We start from the raw sequence: 25505 nt of genomic DNA, 5'->3' as shown, positions 1-25505 counted from the left end.
TTACATAGTCAACTTTATACTTGGCAACTACATATTCCACTGTATACTTGGCAATTACATAGTCCACTGTATACTTGGCAACTACTTAGTCCACTGTATACTTGGCAACTACATAGCTACATAGTCCACTTTATACTTGGCAACTATATAGTCTGCTTTATGCTTGGCAACTACATAGTCCACTTTATACTTTGTAACTATATAGTTCACCGTATATTTGGGAACTACGTAGTCCACTGTATACTTGGCAACTACGTAGGCTATTTGTACTTATGTGTCTGTAAGACAGTTTTAAGATCTTTTACTCCAATAATCTATAAGTATTTTAAGGTAAGAAAAATTGACCGATTCACTTGAAGGTTGAACAGTTTTATTTAAATAACTGACTTTTTGTAAGTTCATTGCACTATAGTATTTGTCCCTTTTCTTCCTCGATAAACCAGTAATATTAACACACTTTAAAACAGTCACACTCTAGCTGTAACTTTATCAAGTCGACTGAGAAGTTAAAAACTTGTATGTATTAACTAATCACGCTTCTACAGACTAACCACCACTGTCAGTTTCACTTGTTTTCACATAAATACGTGTTTTTTTCCCACTTTCTTAACGATTTCGAAAAACAATCGTTGTTCAGAAGCTCGTGAACTCTGTTGTTCCCTTCTTTCCTTTTCTACGAAGTATGAGTTTAGAGTTACTAAACAAGTAAGCAAAAATTAATTATGTATTCAAGTTAGCAATAAAGTTTGGTAACACTTAGCGAGAAGTACCACGTTTGACTTTTGTTAAGCCCGGCATGGCCAAGCGTGTTAAGGCGTGCGACTCGTAATCTGAGGGTCGCGGATTCGCATCCCCGTCGCGCCAAACATGCTCGCCCTTTCAGCCGTGGGGGCGTTATAATGTGACGGTCAATCCCACTATTCGTTTGTAAAAGAGTAGTCCAAGAGTTGGCGGTGGGTGGTGATGACTAGCTGCCTTTCCTCTAGTCTTACACTGCTAAATTAGGGACGGCTAGCACAGATAGCCCTCGAGTAGCTTTGTGTGAAATTCAAAACAAACAAACAAAGACTTTTGTTATTATCTTTCCCCTATCTTTCTTATTCTATAATATATATATATTGGACTGGTCCACTGTTATGTTCTTTTTTCCTGGGAGAAGGTTATTTGATTACTTAGATTAATTCGACAAAAATATTTAGCAATGGAAATTGTATTATCCGTTTTGTTACAATATACGAAATAATTTTATTATTAAGTCTGTTCAACATAAAATGTCACAGTAATAGTGGAAAAAATTCATGGATAGTGTTTGTACATTTTATTAACGCTGAAAGAATTGACAGCACAGACACAATAGTGACTCCAACCAGCTTAAGAAGATGGAGTAATGCTATCGTGAGTCTGTACAAAGGACAGAACTTTTTGTCAAAACTGCATTACTGACATAGCTTTTCCAAAGTGTTTCTGTGTTTGTTTTGCATTGTGCGCAAAGCTACACAAGGACTATCTGCGCTAGACGTCCCTAATTTAGCAGTGTAAGACTAGAAAGGATCTTACAAAATGTTAATATTTGAAAAAGTTGTTAAAGTTGGTTTAGTTTTTTGTGAGGCAGGCGTGGCCTAATGGTTAGCTTGATCGTAGTGTGAATCCAAGAGGTTCATGGCGCTGTGGGTGCGCTATATTAGTGAAGGATCAATCCTACTAATCGGTCACACAATAATAGCTCAAGAGTTCTTTGTTTTGTTTTGAATTTCGCGCAAACCTACACAATGGCTATTTGCACTAGCCGTTCCTAATTTAGTAGTGTAAAACTAGAGGGAAAGCAGCTAGTCATCACCACCCACCACCAACTTTTGAGCTACTCTTTTACCAACGAACAGTAGGACTGACCGTAACTTTATAACGACCCCACATCTGAAAGGGCAAACATATTAGGTGGGGCTGGAATTCGAGCCCAAGACCCTCAGATTGCGAGGCGAGTGCCTTAAACACATGGTCATGCCAAGCAGTGAATGTGTGAAGCAACACCCACTCACCCAAGAATGAAGACACAACAGGGATTATTCTACACTATTTTACACGTGTTTCTGCGATCTATGTTTTTGTTTATGCTGTTGTTTAAGTGAGGGATACAAGTAATAACAGCTATCAATCGTTTTATTTTAAATGCTTTTCTATTATTCTTGTGTTTCTGTATGCCTAAACACACTTACATCATTATAAATAGCTTTATATCTGTTTTAGATAAAGATAAATAATCATGCAAAAAATCTTATAACGTTATTCTTTTCTCTAATTTGTTTCACTGTTAAATAGACGAAATATAGGGTAAAAAAAGAAAAAAATATCAAGCAATGGAAATTCCACTGGTATACGTATATACATATATCAACAAATATTTAACATATTTAGTACATATTTTTAAATTTTAATGGCGAATTGCTATCCATAGTCATCAGGTTAATTTGATGACTTAAAGATTTAAAGCAATTATTCTCACGGTACTTTTATTAATATATGTATATATATATTTTTTTTTAATGCCGAATTGCCTATCCACAGTAATTAGGTTAAAACTGATGACTTAAGGGTTTAAAGCAACTATTTTTACTGCGTGGTCCTGGGGCTCTCTTCAGATGGTTTGTGGAAAGCATAGCATACATTTCCCTTCGTGGCTCTCCAAGACAAACAAAAATTAGGTGTTACGCTAACAAAAAGTTTGGTAACCACAGCTCAAGAGGCTGGTGGAAAATTTCAAGTGATGAATTGACGTAGTGATCTAAGAACCTGAGGTAACTTCTGAAAATAAGGGCTGAAATCCCACTATAGGTGAAAACGTTTAAAATAATATACCATATACTCTTAAGTTCCGTGCCAAAAGAACTTTAATAGAAGCCTCATGTCATTCAATTTCTTCTCTGTTTATTATGAAATATTGAGATTTGCACCCGGTGAGGAGCAATTATTGCTGTCAACCACCAAGAAAGTAATTAAAAATTTCATGAGCTTTCGTGTTGTGTATTCTATTAAATACTTTAGTGCTTATGAGATGTCTATAACATCAGCCACTTCTGGCAGCTAAGCAGAAAGTGAGATTATGACGTTATAAAATTAAAGGTTCATTCCTACCGGTAGACACTGCAAAAATAGCCTATTTTGCAGCTTTGAGATCAAAACACAGAGAAAGCAACACTGTATCTAATAGACTATATCTAATAAGGCGTGTCCTTGACATTATACAAGATATGTTTATATATATGCATGTGTTTGCTTGTAGGCTTATATGAGTATTAGTTGCTGTTATAAGAAAAATGTAAGGTTTAAAAAGCTCAAAAACAGTGATGGAAAATGTAAACATCTTTACATCTTATTATACAGTATTTTCATGGAGAGCGACTTTATATTTAAGCTCGTCTTTCGATAAACACTAACAATTGTGTTAAGAAATACGAAGTTGTTTTCTTAGCACAAAATTACACAATTGGCTATCATGCTCTGTCCACAAAACATACTGTTGAACCACTGACAGACTAGACATAAGCATCATTTTAAGTGTTCATTATTCCAGAATTACATAATCTTGCTGGTTCTAAATAGTGGAAACTTCATGACATTAACCACGTTTTTTGTGCAAATTTGCAAGTTCCTAAGTAGCAATCCTTTCTTACTTGAAAATATATTAAAGAATGATAAAAGAGCTACAGGGAAAAAGTATCTTGAGTTTTATTTCCAGATGAAATAACACAAATCATACACCTTAGAACTGTTTACAAGATATTATGTTACTGCAGCAATTCATGGTGTTAAAAAGTGACTTGTTTGGAAGCGTTTAAATTTTACTCCAGTTGGTAGAGCACTCGCCTGGCGTGTGTTGTTGTTGTTTTGAATCGAGCACAAAGCTACACAATGAACTATCTGAGCTTTGCCCACCACGGGTATTGAAACCCAGTTTTTAGCGTTGTAAGTCCGCAAACATGCCGCTGAATCACTGGGGGGCCCTGGCGTGTGGCAGGTCTCTGAAACTGCATGTACCTGAATTTTGTGCATCAGTTCAAGATATGTTAAGTAAAACAAGGAATTGATCATTGTCTCACATTGGTAGGACTGTCTGTAAAATAGTTATTTTCAAGGGTAGTACACAAGGATTTGAAGCATATTGCGTTTATATATTTTCTTACTTTAATGTAATTGTTTCTACAAACATTATTGTATTGTAAAACTCTGCAGTTTCTGCATAATACAATGCTAAGAAAGATGCTAAGTCCTTCTCAGGAGATAACACCTTTTTCTACACGTGGAAGGATTTCTTCAATGTTGACAGTCAGTGTATATAAGCGACTATATGATCCCTCGAGGCCAATTTCTTCTCTACGTTTGAAAGAGAATGACCAGTCACATACATAACGCACTTTTGAGCATTCATGTTCTGAAGTTTGAGTGGATTGGTTGGATTGAATAGCTTTTAGGGAAGAAAGCTAGTCTAATATGTTCACGAGTCCAGTGAAAGGTGATTTTTTATTCACAAGCAAATATATCGTGTTTTGTTTTTGAGCTAATAGTGTTTTCATTGTGTGGTAAATACAGAACTCAACCCGTTTATTTCTTTGTTCAAACTTAGGTAATTTAAGTTAAATTTAGCATGTTTTTGGGAATATGTAGCGCATATTGGAATGGTTTAGACACGTTAGTAATAATGTATTAGAAAAAAACGGCTTTCACTGCCCTGATAATAATGAAAAATGTTTATTACTACCAACTTTTCACTATTACAGCTTCATCAAGGCTGTTAGCATTAGAACTGTTCTATGTGAAAATACACGTAAACTTATTAAACAGTTTTGTCTTTGTTCTACTGCTCTAGAATTTGTTAACGTGCTTATATCAATGTTTAGAATATTACCGTGGTTTCACAATTGTTCTAATATCACAGTAAAATTATAATACTAATTATATTACTATAGTACCATCTGACATATGTAACTTATTTAAAACATAAACTTAAAAACAGTTTCAAAATCATTTCTATTTTGCAACAAAATAAATACAATCTCAGGCTATTGAGAAGCAAAGGAATTGAAAGGCTACAAAATTTAGTTAGCGAGTTTAAGTAAAATAATCTCAATATTAGTTTTAATATTATCAAATCATGTGCAGTATATATGGAGATGCAGGTAAAGAAGACCCCGAAATAATTTAACAAACGCGCATTTTGGACTCACATTAATGAGCTTTATAAACATGAACAACACAAAAAAAAACACTCGAACAGAAAATTTGTATGCAAAGACAGAACATCAAACAGAGACAACTAAAGACGATTTCGAATTTCCATCTTACATAAAAAAGGTAAAGATTTTAGAAAGATAAATATATGGAGGTTATGTTATATTATTTAACAACAACAACAAAATAAATAAACATATACAAATGATGGTACACGTTACTAAATTCCTATTTGTTTAAACATATGTTTGTTTAGACACATCATATTCAGAACCTATAGCTTGCGTGTGTTAATGTATCACATAGGCTTGCAACCATTTTTCCCTTTTAATATTCTGAAGATCATCCTTCCTACTTCCAGTCTCCATAGTATTTTTTGTTGTAGTTTTAATTTAGCGCAAAGCTACACAAGGAATAGCTCCCCTAGTCGTCCCTAATTTATCGGCCCGGCATGACCAGGTGGTTAAGGCATTCGACTCGTAATCCGAGGGTGGCGTGTTCGAATCCTCGTCACACCAAACATGCTCGTCCTTTCAGCCGTGGGGGTGTTATAATGTGATGGTCAATCGTATATTCGTTGGTAAAACTTGGGAGTGGATGCCTTTCCTCTGCTAAATTAGGGACGGCTAGCGCAGATAGCCTGTGTGTAACTTTACGCGAAATTCAAAACAAACCAAACCCTTATTCACCAGTGTAAGACTAGAGGGAAGGCAGCTTGTCATTATCACCCACCGCCAAGTTTTGGCTACTCTTTTACTAACGAATTGTGAGCTTTACCGTAACGCTCCCACGACTGAAAGGGCGAGCATGTTTGGTGTGACGGGATCTCCATGGTAAAGTACGCAAATGTAATATTTTATTTGGACACTGTTGGTATCTTTTTTACTCAAAATTTTATATCTCAGTCGCCTGAATTTGTATTTATTTTGTTGCAAAATATGCAATATTTTGAAACTGTTTCTAAGTCTTTACTTCACATAAGTAACGCAAAATCGAGTCGTAGTATATTTAGCATCATAACTATACTAATAATTGTGAAACTACAATAACATTATAACCATTGTCGAAAGCATTTTACGAAAGTGCTAACAGTAGGACATTAAAGACACGTTAGCGTCTATTTTTACATGAAATACTTCTTGCACTACTGAATCCAATGAAACTGTAATGGCGAAACGTTTATTTTTATTTGGAGAGAGAAAATTCTGCATTGTTTACTCACACATCCTATCCTGTTTATCATCTCGTTATACAGCTTACCTGACTAATGCTGTTTGAGGCAATCATTTTTACCCGAGAAAACCGCGTTATAAGATATAAAAGAATTATAAAAGCAAAGATGATTTAAAGTTTGTACGAGTTATTTTTGTTCGTTTTTTTCTGTTATAAAAAAACAGTAGAAAGTATTACATATTTATTTTTTCCATATCAGCATTGAATAATAATACTAATCGAGCTGTGACTTTCGATTAATTTTCTACGTAGATAGCTTTAGTTTAGACAACGTTGGTCAGGTTAAAAACTAGTACGATATTTTAACAGCGACATCGGGTACTAATTGACAAATTGAACAAACCCAAAACAGTACACACCATATCTGAAAAATGCCAAGCACCCCTCAGTATTGTGTAGAGGAAATAAAATAAATTCAATAAAACAATATCCCGTAAGTACATATAGAGCAATTGAGGTAGTGCTGTAAGATTATTGTTGTTAGTGATGGCTTCTTGATATGATAAAGAAGCGAACGTACGCAATATTCTTGCTGATGTAGAATAGTGTAAAATGGACAACGTTATACAATATAAGTTAAAAGTGCCCAGCTTGGTCTGACATGTTTCGTAATAAATATCAATTTAGTGTGGACCATGACATTCCATATATAAAACAGAACATCTACGACATCTGAAGCACGAACATTAAAACTATATTACTTCAGTGATCTTTTCCATAATTGATTTACTTTTGGTCCATCGTCGAGACATCTACTATCTCATATTTGCTGTTATTTTATAAGTTTAATTGTGTTTTCTAATTTTGGATTTTTGCATGCGTGTCTACGAAGCAATGGTATGCAGAACATTTAATACTTGTTCAGACAATAAAAATTGTTTCAAATAATTGATTTTTCTTATTCAGTTGATTGATTTAGGAATGTAAGATCAGTAAGGCAAATAATCTTTATTTTGAAACTGAAATTTTGCGCAAAGCAACACGAGGGCTAACTGTGCTAGTCGTCCTTAATTTAACAGTGTAAGACTAGAGAGAAGGTAGCTATTCATCACCACCTACCACCAACTCTTGGACTACTCTTTCACCAACAAATAGTGGGATTGACCGTATTTTTTCGTTTGGCGGATTTCAGAATGAATGACCTGAAGGAGCAATGACTTGCTGTGAAATTTTGTGTTAAACTTGGAAAATCTGCGACTGAAACTTTTGCTATGCTTAACACGGCTTACGGTGATGTTGCTATAAAGCGTACGGCATGTTTCAAGTGGCATGAACGTTTTAAGGATGGTCGACAGTCCATTGAAGATGATGACGTCCTGGACGTCCTTCCACGTCAACTGACGACCCACACGTCGACAAAATCAACACCCTGGTGCGGGCAAATCGACGTCTGACTGTCAGGGAGCTTGCTGAAGAGTCTGGGATATCAGTTGGATCTTGTTACGAGATTTTGACCGAAAAATTGAAGATGCACCGCGTTGCTGCGAAATTCAGCCCTCAGCACTCGTGAGTTTTTGGCCAAACACTCGATCACTGTTCTTCTCCCCCCCCTACTTACCTGATCTTGCTCCTTGCGATTTTTTCTTGTTCTCCAAACTCAAAAGACCCTTGAAAGGAAGAAGATTTGAGACGATTCCCGAGATTAAGGGAAATGCGACGAAGGAGCTGGAGGACATTACAAAAGAAGCGTACCAGGTCTGTTTCAACAAGTGGAAACATCATTGGGATAAGTGTGTGCGTTGGGGAGGAGAGTACTTTGAAGGGGTCCCAGACCTGTAACTTCTAAATAAAGTACATTTTGTTTTATGACGTCAGTCCGCGTATTTTTTGAACAGCCCTCGTATACATAGAGTCTCATGAACCTTCTTTGCACCTCCGCCGTTTGCAGCTTTCTTTACTATATGCTTCAAAACTTCGTTGCTTACCAAAGCATCCCATCTGGGGTTGTGTTTTCCTTCCTTGATGGCCCATGCTTTTTCAGATCAGATGGTCTGCCATTGCTTCTTTTGACCTTCGTATCCAGGCGCAGTTGGATGAATTGGGTCTGTCCTTGGATAACATTGCTGTATTCACTGGTCAGCCCATCCCACCATGGCTTCTTACAGTCCCCAGTTGTAACCTATCTTTAAGTAATCTGAGAAAAATAGACACTCCTGATTGGAAATACTGTCTGTTATTTGCTGAGCATCTTTCAAACCATCCTTCCATTTCTGTTTATACAGATGGTTCGAAATCAGGTGACTGTGTGGGTTCTGCCATGGTTTGTTGTGGTTCAGTGGTTGCACGAAGAATCCCCTCTACAGCTTCTGTGTTCACTGCTGAACTGTATGCCATTTCTCTTGCCTTGGATCACATAGGAGCTAAGCAGTACTCAAACTGCACTATATATACTGATTTGCTTAGTTCTCTACTGGCCCTGGAATTGCTTCACGTTGGTTCGCACCCTGTTCTCGCCGATATTCAAAACCGACTGGCCCCTTTCTCTTTAACATCTACTTCTATCCAGTGTTTCTGGATACCGGGCCACATTGATATTCGCGAAAACGAGCTTGCCAACACTGTAGCTAAGTCTATCTGCTCTGGCACTATCACCGCTGTGCTTGTCCCATACATGGACTATGGTCCTGTATTCAAGGCTCGGCTCCGTGCCAGCTGACAGTCGACTTGGAGTGAGCAACGCGAAAACAAGCTTTTCCAAATAAAGCCCTATATTGGAGTTTAACAGTCTTGCTTCCGTAAGAATCAGAAAGAGGAAGTTGTTCTAACTAGACTACGTATTTGTCACAGTTTTTTAACTCATCGTTTTCTTTTATCTGGAAGTGATGCACCATTGTGTAGTATGTGTAACATTCAGATCACAATAAGCCACATTTTACTTTCTTGTCATCGTTACGACTCTCAACGACGATACTATTTTAAACATGTTCTGTACCAAGGTTTGTCCATAACATTAGACAGTGTTATTGGTGATGGTGATACTGTCCATCTTGGTAATGCTTTAGTTTTTTAAAGGCCATTAAGCTTTTTAATGTCATTTAAGTTTTTTAATTTATACATCACACCTTTTAAATGTGGCTCCCTTTTAAAAATCACAGTTAATCTAGTTCAATTTGAAATTAGAAACTGGCCGTAACATTAAGTAACTCGAAACCAGGACTGGAAAGGCCAACGTCAGGTGACTGACAGTGGTTTTTGTAGTTACCTGTTAGTCTTCCTGGTGAGTTATGATTATTACAGTCACGCTACAGAAAGTCCTTTACAACTTGAATTACTGTAGTTTTTCTCTTGACGTTGTAGACTAGATGTAAACATTGGTTTTATGCTATTTATGTCGTTTTTTAAAACTTTGTTTTACCTTAATTTCCTTTTATGAATTTTACTAAATTTACTTTTAACTTTTTACCGGACGTTTGGCGCAGATAGCTTAGCTGCTTTGTGCCATAAAACACTAAATCAAACAACCAATATCAACTGTGGTTGTAACTCAACTTTGTGATTTCAATATTTTAAATTTTATTGACATAACCTACTCAGCCCTTTGTATTACTTATTGTTTGTATTACTGGACAGCGTAGTTCATAAACATACCTTATCTAATTTTTTCATTACTTCCAAAAAATTTAATTTCTTTTAAAACTAGCGTAAAATATCCCTGTTCCTTTTGGGTGTTTAAGTGTATCATCGAAATCGCGAAGGCCCCAGTGTACTAGTTAAGTTTCTCTGTTACCCTCAGATACTTCATAGAAAGGATATGTACCCGAAACGAAACCTGTTAGGATATCCGCCTGTGGTACATGAGCACTTGAGCTAACTTGTGAGTTGGAATATGAACATCGTTTCAGGCAGGCGTCCTCAGTTTCTAATTGAGGCCAAGAGCATAAAATGTGATGCTTGATCCGGGTTCCTCAACCTTAAAACTACACCAAGGCCCATAGTTTAGCATTCCTTGATATGGGGTTTAAAATGGCTGTAAATATGAACACCCTTGAACCACCCCGAGTGCGCCCGCTCCAAGTTTAGTTCTGTTAGCTCCAAAACTGTGGCAAGAGTTCATGGACAAACAAACAAGTTCATACACATACACACACACCGTAAATTAATATGGAATTATATCTTAAATGAAATTCTCTTCCCGCAGTTACAAAAAGTACTTAGTTTTAGTTTTAAACGTTAGATTTTTTACTCTTAAAATTTTGCTGCTTTTTTTTTCTGATCTAATATCTTTGAAAAAGTAAGAAACTAGATAGCTGTTGCTAAAGGATGAAATATTTGGTTTTGATACTTTGAAAATATATATGTTTAGAAAATCTTGGGAAGTGATCAGAATTGCTACGAAATATCCGATAACCTTATGTAAAACACTTAATTAACAACAACAAAGCAGATAAACCTTAAAAAACTTTCACAAAATGATCCTTTTTCCTTCGAAGATATATGATAAATAAAAACACCTTTACTTGAAAAGCATTGTTAATAGAATGCATTTGTAAGACAATAAAAACAAATGCGCCCCGGCATGGCCAGGCGGTTAGGGCGCTCGACTCGTAATCTGAGGGTTGCGGGTTCGATTCGCCATTACACCAAACATGCTTGCCGTGGGGGGCGTTATAATGTAACGGTCAGTCCCACTATTCGCTGGTAAAAGAGTAGCCCAAGAGTTGGCGGTGGGTGGTGGTGACTTCCTTCTAGTCTTGCACTGCTAAATTAGGGATGGATTGCGCAGATAGCCCTCGAGTAGCTTTGTGCGAAATTCAAAACAAACAAACACTTCTGGATTGATCTAGATTATCAAGTTCGAATAAAAACATTTCTGTTAGAAGTCGTGAACAGATATTGTAAAATAGTATGTGTGTATGCTTTATAGTTAATAAGAGTTGAGTGCAGTTTTATTATCACAACCTTTTTTCTTCATTGTTCAGTGCCATACGTTCGAATCTTGCTGATTCACAATGGTAAACTTTGGAAAAAGAAGAAAACGAGCACCCGCCCAGGTACTAAATCGCCTTGCTTCAATGAGTCTTTGACTTTTGACGTTCCATCTACTGAAATGGAAAATGTCGTTTTTATTGTTGTTGTCAGTCACCGCGATCCACACAATAGTGCGATGTCCTCACCGGAGACTCCCACAACTCCTCCGGGTTCCGTGAAACGTGATCATCACGTGGGTAAAATTTTGATTGGCTCTTGCGCAAGTGGCAGTGCTGAACACCATTGGAAAGCCATGAAGCAATCACCAAGAAAACAAGTAACCCAATGGCACACGTTACGATGAAATATTCCAAGTGAAATGTGAGACGTATTTTTTCCATTAGATGTTCTTATTGTGATATGTTAGCCTAATGCTAAAGATTGTGTATTAACCAATGTAGCGTGCTTGGTGTATCTACAAACATTTCATAATCTGGGCAGTTTAAAACACATTACAAGGATTTAAAATCCTGTGTGAATTTTCTAATAATTTGTTAGAAAAATAAGTTAAAAATTGGCCTTCAAAACCGGAAGTATATCATTAAATTTCATATTTAGATATTTCAAAACTAAATTATAAATTCCGAGAATACTTCTGATTGAAGCGTGTTTACTTTTTATAAGGTAGTGAAGTTCTCACCTCCTAAGTAAAAATTTTATAGTTATAAATCCCTCTAGTGTTAGTGAAATCAGTAATTGTGTAAAAAGTAAAATCCATTTATATCAACTTATGAGAGTTAGAGACTGTTCTGCCAAATACAGAAGTCTACAAAATGTTCTCAAAAGAGTAAGGTATATTTAAGTAAATACAAAACGTCTTCTTGTGATTGAATAAAAATTGTCAAAGGTATAGTCTTAAAGTATAACAAATAAAGCAGCATAAAGCCTTTTTATAAATGCCCTTTATCTTCCACAAACTTGAATTTTTTGTTTATATAGCGTAGTTATGCTTAGATATTACAGTTCTTGTTTAAACAGTGTAGTCATCTATGGCCTAGATCCTACAGTTGATATTTATACAGTATAGTAGTCATCTATGGCCTAGATTTTACAGTTCTTATTTATACAGTGTAGTCATGTTAAGATAGACAATGTAAGTTACTTATAGTTAATGTAAAAAAACAGTTTTTAAATGGAAATAAAATAGAATTAGTATCATATAGTCGAATTTCTAAAAATTTTCTGATCTTACTGTTATGTCAAATATCTTAATGTGTGTGCTTTTCTTATAGCAAAGCCACATTGGGATATCTGCTAAGTCCACCAAGGAGAATCGAACCCTTGATTTTAGCATTGTAAATCTGTTGACAAATATATTAATCAGTCTATATCTTAATTTTAACAAGGAGATATTTGTAGTATATTAAGCTTAAATACAGCACAATTCCCCATTCCTATTTAACTATTGTCTCCCGGTGACTATGTGGTTACCTTACAATTTTATAAGGCCAAAAACTGACGTCGATCACTGCGATGAGCACAACACAAGTGGCCCATTGGACACATTTGCGACCAACAACAAACAATCACTTTAATAGTTAAATCATAAAAATGTCAAAAGTTTGTCGACTTTTTTATTCCATGAATGATATTTGGATATAAGTATTCCTGCCAAAATTCCAATTGCGGAAATCGTTCACTGTAATTCGTCATCAAAGTGAATTGTTTTTTAAAATACATTGCTGACTGTTCGGTTAAAATTTTACAGAATATAAACTGTTGGCGCAGATAACTAACGATCATAAAATATTCTTTATGTTTCGTAAGTAAAGTTTAAAAGTGCAGTATTTAAAGATAGGACAATCGGGAAAAAGGTACATTACGCACATTAGTTTGAAGTGATATAAACGCCTCTGTAGTTTAAAATCTCCTGTGCTGTAGTTATGGTAAGAGCTAATATTTTGAAATTTTCTACAATGCGTTCGGACATTTTTATAGAATTAATTACCAATTTTGGTATAAAAACATAAAACTTTGGGAAATTGACATTCAGAGAAGTGCAGATTATTATTGTGTGGTATTGTACACACATACAGATAAAGTTCTTGTCACATTCCTTAAAAATTTAAAGGCAACATTTAATTTCTTATCAGGAATGATCATAAACTTTGATCCTTTGTGGCTGAACCGACGTAGAACTTATATGCTACTGTGTTCAAGGTACATAGAATTTTGTGTAGCGACATTTCGGATAATAGAGAGGAACCGCTTTCATGTTATTTTTAATAAATTATACATCCAAGTATGAGAACTTTGTTAAAAGATGATGTTAGCACTATAGCTCTTTCTTCGATGTTTAAAAATATTTTCTAAACGTTTTTCACGTGTAATTCTCTAAATAATAAATTAAAAGTTAAGTGTAAAACCGTATTAAACAAAAACATTTCTGACTGTTTACTTTCTGTAATATACTTCTTTAGTTAACGAATAGAATTTAAAAATTAGTCACACTCTCGACTTTCTGGTTATTCTATGAGAAGCAGGTTGTAATAAATTATCAGTTATTTATTCATATGTATCGTTATACCTGTATAGTGTTCGTCGTTTTAGTAAATCTAACGAAATATGTTTAAAGTTTCTTTTTACATCATATGGTTTGTTCAGAAGTTTGAAACGAAGGAAGAATGTTAAAACTAAAATTGTATAAAACATCATTTGATCATTAAAGGCCATAATATATTAATAAACCAATTAAGATTTATTTTGTTTAGATCATTAGAACTTTAACACATAACAAAACAATGCATTTCCTCATTCAGTTGTTGGTAGGAATATTGACAATATTTGCTACATACGTGGTTGAAATGTGAATTGTCACGTAAGCTTCCTCACACGTTATAGCAACACTAAAACCATTGTTGCCAAGACTTATTAGTCATCTAAAAACTGTTTAGATAACATACTAGCATTAAATACTCGCTCTCTGATGCGGGAATGAAAGGCCTCAAAGTACCGATGAAGCGCCTCCATTATCCCCAATTATTTATATAGCTACATCAAGAGGGATCCATACCAGAAAATAAACCTTGGTAACACAGTCGACCACAGAACCTCAACAAGTGTGCCAGGTTTGGCATTGCGAAACTGTGGGTGGTGGTACGAACACAGTTTCAAACACGGTTCCTCAGGGATCATGAAGGAATCAAAGAACACACAACATTCTTTCAGTGACGCCGAAAATTTGCTCACTTTTGACCCCGTCATGTGTGGGTAATTTTTCCATTCTTCTTTTATCCCTCTCGGTACACTCTTGACAGGGAGGTTACACTGTTAAGATTAGAACGCCCTCCACCTACCACAGAAGTTCGTCTGCCAAGTTCACTCCCGCTATTATAAAAACTGTATGAGTAGTTTAAAATGTTCATAAAGAAACAATGTGAAATAACATTGGATAAAGTTGCTTTAGTTTCTTCAATTTTAATATTTGACTGTTGGCTCGATTTATGATACATAGATTTGACTGTTTGACAAAAACTACGTACTTCCAAGTTATAATCGAGATTGTGTTTTTCTTCTGATAACGTTAGATTAGTGTACGTATGGCATGTTGCATTGTTACTTGATGTATAGATTGTATTTAATGGTATCGGATTCTTGCCTTCATATATGATGTAAAGCTCATACTGTCTTTGGCGATTTTCGATTGTTGCTGACCTTGGTGATAAATGGATTGTATTTTATTTAAGAATGTTGTATTGTTAGCATGCTAAGTGTTTATTTATTGATATCGAATTGTTGCCATGGTACATAATGTATACTTTATTATTTTTCAGTAACGCTGGATTGTTGTTACAATATTTTTCTTCTGTGCCGTAAAATTAATATTAATCGTACGTAGTAACGATTTTACTATTTCCAAAGCAGCTCTTTATTGACAAAAGTGTTTACCACCAAAGTCAACAATGTAATTAGCTAGTGGATTTTAAACTTACTTGACAGTTATGTAACGGCCAATGTTAAAAACTCTCAATTAAAAAAAAACAGCAACGATTATTTCATACACAATTCTAAAAACGAGACTATTTCTAGTCTCGAAATTGCAATAAAATAAAAATAAGATTTTGTAAAGGACACAAATTGGTAAAAACCCGATGAGACCGGAAAACAGCATCACACACTACATGTTTCAACATACATCACTGCGTCATCCTCAAGAGTGTAATGTTTTGCAAAAATCAAGTTGTATACAGTTACCAGATCACAAATTTACATATTAAAGACTACATGCCAGTAGATGGCGCCTCACTTTTATAATTGTGTATAAAATAATCGTTGTTTTTAAAATAGTGAGATCTTTTGTAACATTTGGCTTAGTGATATTGTAGTTCAGAAATCACGTCAATACGGTATATTTTAATGCTAACTTCTGTTTTCAGTTTATTCATAATGTATATACAGTTTCTGTATTTATAGTTACGAATGTAATGCTTGCTTGATCTCTAATGTGAGCTTTATGGTTTAAATAAAATTCCTTGGTTCCACAAAGAAGTATGCGATGTTATTCTATAAAAGATGGAGAAAAAAGGATTATGTTGATGACAACTGTGATAAAACAAATAGTTTATCAGCATTGGTATCTTATTATCTTGCTATAAGGTTGCGATATTTGTCAAATTTATATCAATTTAATCTATACATTAGGTCCTGAGTTCCTGTATTAACACTAACTTAAATATTTATATTCACTTGGAAAGTGTATGATGTACTATACATGTATCTTACCTGTAAAACATGTATGAGCTCCTTTTTTATTATTTGCTTTAGTAGGTAGAATTCTCGAATTAATCAGTGAAAGGAATCATGTTTCTTCGCGAGAATATAATGATAATGAATGTATAATAAATGTAAACTTGGACGTAGTGGCACATTATTATTAACATATTTTATTATTGATCTTGAGGTATTACAGGAGCCAAGTTGCACCAATAAATAAATAAAGCTTACGATTGACCAAAATTGTGTAGTTGATTTTCTCAGTTTTTCATAAAAGACATTAATTTGTAATTTTTATTTCTATTATGGCGAGAATATTCAGTTTATTACATCTCATAGTACTGTATAAACATGATATATGGATCTCTAGCCCTTATTATGATCATGGTTGTTACCAATTCATGACTATTATCTCGTGGAAGTTTCACAGATGCTCGTTTCACACGTGAATTAGAAACTTCCATCGTAATATTTGAGACTCTATAAGAAGGACTTGTTGCGATCTCAGTTTTGTTTGATGAAAACCTAGAAAATAATAGAAATCTTTGATGTAAACCTAGTACGTAAAGTAATGTTTCCTAAAAATCTAGGACACAACAGAAAAGTTTGATAGAAACTTACAACCCGAAAGAAATGCTTCCTAAAAATCGAGAACATGATAGAATTGTTTTATAGAAGCATAGAATGCAAAAGAAATGTTTAATATAAACTTAGTGTACAATAGAAATGTGTTTTTTAATAATCTAGGATACAACAGAGAAGTTTGATAGAAACCTACAACCTAGTTATTTGTGTGTGAAAAAAAAATCCATATCAAAATTTGACAATATTATTATGAAGAAATAAATCTAAAATAGAAAGTTTGTGATTGTGCCGGTAATTCAACAGTGAATTTGATATTGGGATATTCACTGTTGAAGTAATTCATATAGAAAGAAGGAAAGAAAAACTCATCTTGTTCAACCTCTCCATGTATAATACAATATAATATAAGCATCGTCCACGTACCTTCTACACTATATAATAGCTTTTATTCTGTAAGACAATATTCTAGTCACTATTTGTCGTGGTGGCAAAGAAATATATTTACAAGTGATTAGACCAATCTTTACCTCATCCGGTCGGTCATATATTTCGTTATTAAGCAGATAACGAGATTTCTTAGTGATATAATTCGTGAGGTCTTGAAATACATGCTAAGAAAATATTGTTTGGTTATTATTATTGTAGTACCATAGTTCCAGTTTGTAGTCTCTTTCAGCGAGATGTTTGAACACATAGACTCTATATCAAAACTAATAAAATACGACTCTTTTCTAAAAGGCATGTTTCTTGGTTCTTCTGAAAACTCAAACCTGTTTTTGTGGTGCATTCATGTTTTATTAAATGTTTCAAAAACTTAACTAACCTGGCACTATTGATCTCAAAAAACATCAATCTTTACGAATCTTAGGAATCCTGTACGTAACATAGTCTTTGCATTGAAACCAATTGGTCTTATTGTACGATATTCATTATTTACTAATAGAATATTATTAATCAATTGTAACAAATATTTTTGTTATTAATTCTCAGTAGTTTTCGTTGAACCTTTATATATTTTCACAGATTTGTTATTATCGCTTATAGTTTTACTAATTTTATTGACATAGCCTATTTCATTTAACAAAGCCACACTATTCTTCTTATCATGTCTTAAAAATCACTATTTTCATTACTGCTTTCAGCCAAACATACTCGCCTTTTCATCCGTTAGGTTGTGATAACGTCACGTGAAATCCCACTATTCCTTTGTGAAAGAGTATCTCAAGAGTTGGCGGTGGGTAGGGGTGACTAACTGTCTTCACTTTAGTCTTACACTGCTAAATTAGAGACGGCTAGCCTCGATAATCCTGGTGTAGCTTTGCGCGAAAATCAAACCAAACTTTATCATTATTGCTTAACTTTCATCAACTAAAAACTACTTGTTGTTCATATTAGTCATTTTTAGTTCAGAATTATAATCACTGAAAGAAAAAGTTAACCTAGTGAGATAGGATATTTTAAAAACTGCAATTTTATGAAAAGGAAAAGTAAAGAAAAGGTTAAACATACAAGTGACATGGTGTTCTAGTTTGCCCCCATGAAGAAGAAATGTCCACCTTTCGAAAGCGCTCGGGTTTATAGGGTTTCTATTTCATTTTTATATAGACTTCTTGGACCTACGTGTTTTTAAAACATCATGAATAGTTTTTATAACATTTAACAAGTATGTAAAAATCATCGAGTCTTTTAAATTTGAAAACAAGAAACTTAGTGTATAGTTAAATATATTTTACATGCTATTTGTACCCGTTTCTCGTTCAAACCCTTGAAAAATTCATCTTTATTTGATCTTGTATCGGCAGAAAAAAATATTAACATAAAGAGAAAAACTAACAGAATTGAATGTTTTTTTGTTTTCTTTTGTATACACGTTATTTATTTTTATAATTAATAACTATATTCATTACTGCTTTTCCAAATGCACTTAGTGGTCCCGCTTATAATGCACGGTGAGCATTAACGATTGTTTCAATTATAGGAAAGGAGTAATGAATTATCGGAGACTGGGAACTCTGTACTTATCTACAAATGACAATGTACTCTCGACTTATAAGCTGGTAATTCTGACAGGTAAAAAAAACAGACTTTGATTTCGTTTTTGTTTCAAAGATAGTGAAATGAATCTTGCTCTGTGAGGATTTTTGTGAGTTAAATGTATCAATCGACAAAACTATGAAGCAAAGAAGAAACCTTTCTGCAACTTGTTGTGCACTCTTAGAATTCGTGGATTTGAATCCTTGTCACCGAACACGTTCGCTCTTTCAGCTGTGAGGGCGTTATAATGTTATAGTCAATCCCATTATTTGTTGATAAAAGTGTAGCACAGGAGTTGGCGGTGGATGGTGCTAACTAGCTGATTCCTTTTAGTCTATTACAAGTAAATTATGGACGGCTAACGTAGATAGTCCTCGAGTAGTTTTGCGCAAAATGTTCAACAAACCAAAATGAAACTGTTATAATTTATCGTTTGTATTTTCTGATATTATTTTCATTAATGTAATTGTGTTAGAACCTATGTTGAAGCTTTCCACAATCTATAAATATTTTCCAGCTAATTGTTTGTGTAATAAACGTGAAACATTTGTTATTTTATTTTAACGCAAAATTACACTATGATATAGCTGTTTTGTGCTCACCTGGAGATTAAACCTGGATATTGTATTTTAGTGTTTATAAGTCCTGAAACTTATCGCTGGACCACCGAAGAACTACGTGAGACATCAAGAGCGAAAATAATTACTCGTTCAAGGAGTAAGGAGGACATGACATCGACTGGTCAAATGCATGAAACCGTGTATCCTGTAGAAATATTGGTTTGACTTATTTTGTATTTCACGCAAAGCTAAGAGGACTAGCTGCACTCAGTAGAAAGATTAACAAAATATTGTACTTAGTTGGGCGTGTATTTAAACGCAGACTGACGAGCTATACAAACTGGTCAAGTCATCATATATTTATTAAGGTTTATTCGGCTATAGCTGTAATTCTTATATTTATTGTGTAATTGTTTTCCATGCTCGTATTTGTTAGTTAATATCACTGTAATATGTGAATATGTGCTTTCTAATTATTGATTTCCAGCTTATGAAAATACTCAAGGATTACATAGGTGGAAGAAGCACTTTGGATTTGAGGTATATCTTTGGAATTTTTACTCATTTGTCGAAAAGTTGTTGTTTATTATAAAGAACAAAGCTACATAAAGGGTTATCTGTGTTCTGCCTACCAGGGTTGTCGAAACCCGTTTTCTAGAGGTATAAGTCCTTAGACATACCATACTGCTACTGGGAGGTATTGTTATCATGTTAGTAAGAATGATAAAATCCATAACCCGTCTCTGGTTTTTAGGCTCTTCATTCCGTTTTTACTGAGTTTATTATATTTTAACGAAATAGTTTATTTATTCTTTGAATAAGGTCACTTTATTATTTTACAAAATGTAAGGTTTTGACTCCTATGGAGGATTGAGTGAGTAATTCGTCGAGAAACTCCATCTCTATGTTTGAAGGCTATAATATTTATCTAAATGAAATGCATGCTCTACAAAATCATTTTTACAATACGAGATGCGTAGTTGTTGTTGGTTTTCCCCCTATCATTAACAAACTGAATCAACTAAGTCATCATATAGGTGAGGCATTCAGTTATTTTCTTTTATTATACTAAAAGTATAAAATTGTAAGAGATGACGCTAAATACACAAAAAACGTCTTCACTTCTTGACACTCAAGAATGTGAGGTTGCAGACGTTGATACTTCGTTTATTCTCTTTATTGGATTGTGATCTTAAGTTTATGGAACGTGAGATGCTTATGAGCATAACATAGAATGTTACAAAACGTCCCTTAGAAGATACACGTTTTTGTTTAAACTACTTTTGTGATCTGAGCTCAGTATGAGCTGTGATGCCGTATCGGAATTTCAATACCATAATGTATTAACATTATGGTATTGTCAAGAATGCGCGTGGAAAGTATATTTTGAACTTTATTTCATAATGGACAGTATTTCCTAACAGTAGCACCGAGAGAACTTTAACCTATGTCAATCAAAGGCATATCATATGTTTATATCCTGTATATAAGATTTGGATTCTTACTAATTACTAAAGACAGAGGTCTCTGTGATTTGTCCACTGAAGGGAATAGAACCTCGAAGTTTAGCGTTATAAGATGGAAATTCTTTCAAACTAATAAACTAGAAAGAGAGTGAAAGTCGATTTCTAATATTTTATATTAATTATTTTTTGTGACACCAACTCATTTCCAGTCTTAAAACTTAGCCATTTTATAGAGAAATTAAATTACAGGCTCCACCGCTTTCAAGCTTTTTAAACAACATTTATACTGTGAGAATCGTTGCTTGGGTTAACGAAATTACAAATTATTAAAGGTTATAGTTCTTTTACAAGGATTAAATATGTAAACTGTAAAACGATATTTATTGGAGATCTCCATCTAACCGAAACTGATTAAGTTAAAAATGGTGAAAATAATGTCGATATTTTTCAAGAGTACATGGTTGAAAGGCTCATAACATTACTTTAGCGTTGACAGGACAGGTACCATATTTATATTTTTAGGCTAAAATTTCACACTATTTCCTTGAACGCTTCAATGTTGCATCAAAAGACAAAAATACATTGAAGGAACGTCAGAAAAATTTGCAGAATATCTTGTGAATGGAAGCGTCAACAACATTTGATTCCTGATTTTGTACTTAACGAGCTAAACCAAGAATTATATCATTGATAATTACCATTTCAAAGTGTAAGTCTCCACAAAAGGTTGAGATTTTAATCCTCTTTTCACTTAATAATTAATTGAACTATCTGTCTCAGCACACGATAAAACATCAAAATTTCATACATCTTTTAAACCAAGGTAGAAGTTACTTAATAAGTGATTTTTTTATAGATAACATAAAACTTTGTAGAATACGGATAATATCCAAGTCACCTGGACAATGGTAAATTCATTGTGGTTAATGTAGCTACCTTCTACATCATTAATTTATCTATTATTTACTTTACGATGCACCATAAGCTTGTTCAGTTTGTTTGTTTTGGAATTTCGTGCAAAGCTATGCAATGGTTATCTGCGGTAGCTGTCCCTAATTTAGCAATGAAAGACTAGAGGAAAGGCAGTTGGTCATCACTATCCACTCCCAACTCTTGGACTACATTTTACCAACAAATAGTGGTTGTAACATTATAAGTCTCATGGCTGAAAGGGCATGCATATTTGGTGGACTTCCAATAATCATTTTCTCACATAGTTGACTAGTCTGAGTTAACTGGAAAAAATGTTTTAACAATTAAGCCTACTACTACAGGGTGAATGGTATTTGTTCATATAAAACATTCGATTGAACATGCTATTCTATCATTAACTTTAAAAACGTTAAAAAAATTCCGATTGTTTATAGTGGTGAGTGATTACTTTCTTTTACGGGTTTGAAGTTATTTAGTGCTCGCATGAGCTAAGCGGCTAGGTTAGAGATCCCAGAATTAATAAGCAGTCTTCCATGATAACGAATTATTGGTCTAAAATAACATCAACAGCCAATTTTTGAGCTGTTCTAGTTGAATAGTTGATGACTGTCACTTTTATACCGCCATCATGGCTGTAAAATGAAAAGAGCGAATTTTTAAGGAGAGGACTCGAGTCATAGAAATCTAGTTCAACAATCCAGCATGTGCACTGCTAGAACACGCTCGGCCCAGACATTTTATAGTTTATATTAATAAACTTGGGAGTGATCTTATCAAAGGCCCACACGTGTCACAGTGGTATGTCTGCGGATTTATACTGCTGGAAACGGGGTTTCGATACTCGTGATGGGAAGAACACAAATAGCCCTTTGTATAACTTTATGCTTAATAAAAAAAACAATAACTGTTTTAAGGGTTTTTACACTTAATTTAACGATACACAGTTTATAGAGGTTTTCCACAATATAATATACAATAAATGAATTATATATCAAACTTCTATATTTTGTGAAATTTCCCAGTTTACACTGAATAAAAAAGAAAGGGTTAGAGTTATGTATAGTTTGAAAAACAAGAGTGGAGAACTGCATTAAAAACTTCAGAAAATATTGGATAAGATACTATAAAACAGTTGTTTTTTGTGATACTAAATATCACTCTTTACAATGAGCACTTATAGATGTAAGTTATATTTAGAACTCTAGGAAGTTACTATAAAACAATGTTTCTGCTATTGGTCACCACAAAATACATGACAACTTGGTCATTATGGGTTTACATGTCTATACATCCAAGTTTATATCGACGTATAATCTCAATTTAGGTGCAGACTGGTGGAGTTTCAACCAATTAGAGGACGGAACAGAAAAGTGCGTCTTTTATGGAAGAGACTGAAACATGGAACCGGCCAACGTAATCGCGTTATCGCCTGCATGCATATTTTACAGGTTCGAAATATTAGAGGTGCTACGGTTGAGGAGAAGAATATATATTTATACGTATACTAAAGTATATAAAACTCTTCTGTCGTCAACATTAGATCCCTTTTAATTCTAGTTAGAACAAACATTTCATATATTTTTTGGCTGAAATAAAATCATAAAATTCGATAAAAACCATGCTTGGGTTTTATGCTAACTGATCGCGTTAGAACGTCATCTAGGTGTCAAAAATTTGGTTGTGCAAAGACAAGGAGACAATCAGGTAAGATGTGTGCTATAATAGATACCCAGCACTAGCTAAATAAATAAATAGTTGTCACTGTGGTATTTAACGGTAACTCGTGATAATATGTCCACTGAAATTTCAATACAATTATGTGTGATTCTATCGGAATTTAATATATTTTTTGTTGTTTCTCCTGAAACAAAAATTTGTTATTAACTTAAGTCAAAAACTATAAACCCAAAATTACGAGCGAGAGAGAGAGACAAAGAAAAAAAGATGGATTAAATCTTCCACAATGGAAGATATATTTTTCTCGATTGTACAACAGTAAAAATGTCAAAGATAAAGAATGTTTGTGATTAACTTACTTAGTCTGTGCATACTAACGTTCATGGTTTGTGCCCCGTTCCTGTCGTGGATGCAGTGTAAATTGGCAGTCTCGTTTCATTATTTGTTCATATCCGAGTAGCCAGCCCAAAAGATGACTAATAAATAACAAGATCAGATATACAATTCAATGTTTTATCATTTCGCCAAGCCTTGTTTCTGTTTAAGTCCCATGATTAAAATTACGCTGCAGGTTGCGACATCTCTTCGGGATTTAATCATATAATGTATTTATTTTTTTAGTGATTATAAACAGACGTGTGTCCGTATATCATTAATATATTTGTATGTAGATATGCTTAGAAACTTTAATTATTTGACAGTTAATATCATTACTATATTAAACATTAACCCACAGGGATATCTTTTTAATACCCTGGAGCATTAACACATAGGTTCATCTTAAAACATTAGAATATACATCACATAACCCACACATCGATCTCATGACTGCACTGGAGCAGTAACCCAAAGACTCATATTATTAATACAAAAATTATTACACTAAAGAATAATTTCAGAAATAAACCAAAAGCCATTTTAGGTCATCGTGAAATCTGCATAAGAGAAAATGTATTTTATAAAATTAACAGCTCGCTAGAAAACAACACACCATTTGCACCTTATTGTCAAACTAATATTATTCATAAAATGAATGTACTTTAGTCTTTTCACAAATAACTCAATGTTTGTATTTTATCAGTGATGCATCAATGGCTACCAGGAGAAATAGCCCATTGAGTAAAGATCACTCGCCAAACTCTATCGTGACGGCTTTTAGAAAAGAAAATTTCAGATGTAAAGACTGCCAGAGGTCGTTTTTACATAAGTCGGATCTTCTGTATCACAAAAACTTTACATTAAAAGATGTATCAACAATGGTCGTCAATTGAGTGATTTCTTCGGACATAAAAAATGCAGTGGTTCCGACACCCAAGAAATAACATCTACAAATTTTACAAAGAGAACTGTATGGCGCAGTTTCTCTTACTTAAATCCAAACACACACAAAACGACTAATTCGTTAGATTCGAATAACGCTTTAAAGAACAAACAAACCTAGAATGTTAATCTTTCCCCTCAACAAAATTGATAAATCTTTCAAAGATGACAAAGTTTATAATGATCTCAAACCACAAGAACCAAATAATGAAATTAGTTTCGTTTCTTCTTTCTCTCACATCTCTACAAACAATAAATATTTACAGGTTGCAGAATTCTTTAGAAACCCCACAGTTCAACACCAGCTGCGTCGAAATATGATGTATTATGTTCAACCGAAAACAGATCGTGTACTGATTCCGAACTCCGAAAACCGACTTTCAAAACTGGAACAATAACATGTATGAAAAACTTTGACGGTTCTTCATCTTATAATAGACACATCGATCGTTCAAAAAGTGTGTGTGTTTTGAATTTCGCAAAAAGCTACTCAAGGGCTATCTGTGCTAGCCGTCCCTAATTTAGCAGTGTAAGACTAGAGGGAAGGCAGCTAGTCATCACCACCCACCGCCAACTCTTTAGCTACTCTTTTACCAACGAATAGTGCGATTGACCGTCACATTATAACGCCCCCACGGTTGAAAGGGCAAGCATGTTTAGCGCGACGGTGATGCGAACCCGCGACCCTCGGATTACGAGTCGCACGCCTTAACACGCTTGGCCATGCCGGGCTACGTTCAAAAAGTGATGTATTTTCCAAGGTTTCTAAAATCACAGTAAAAATCTTTGGTAA

At 34.2% G+C, this 25505-nt stretch overlaps 1 protein-coding gene across 3 annotated transcripts in view; it reads left to right on the top strand.

The window, feature by feature from the left end:
- Window positions 1-24646, top strand: part of LOC143222864 (synaptotagmin-7-like) — a 79843-nt gene extending 55197 nt beyond the window's left edge. Inside the window, exons 8-10 of one of the 3 annotated variants that reach the window (XM_076449972.1) lie at window positions 19390-19535; window positions 19804-19856; window positions 23040-24646. In XM_076449972.1, the coding sequence (XP_076306087.1) occupies window positions 19390-19535; window positions 19804-19856; window positions 23040-23223 (383 nt within the window). In that variant the 3' untranslated portion in view covers window positions 23224-24646. The other 2 variants (XM_076449989.1, XM_076449982.1) reach the window with 2 other exon arrangements.
- The last annotated feature ends 859 nt before the right edge of the window (window positions 24647-25505 follow it).

This window comes from Tachypleus tridentatus, chromosome 1 (genome assembly GCF_004210375.1).
Source record: "Tachypleus tridentatus isolate NWPU-2018 chromosome 1, ASM421037v1, whole genome shotgun sequence".
Classification (NCBI taxonomy): Eukaryota; Metazoa; Arthropoda; class Merostomata; order Xiphosura; family Limulidae; genus Tachypleus; species Tachypleus tridentatus.
This window is presented reverse-complemented; position numbering and strand designations above follow the sequence as displayed.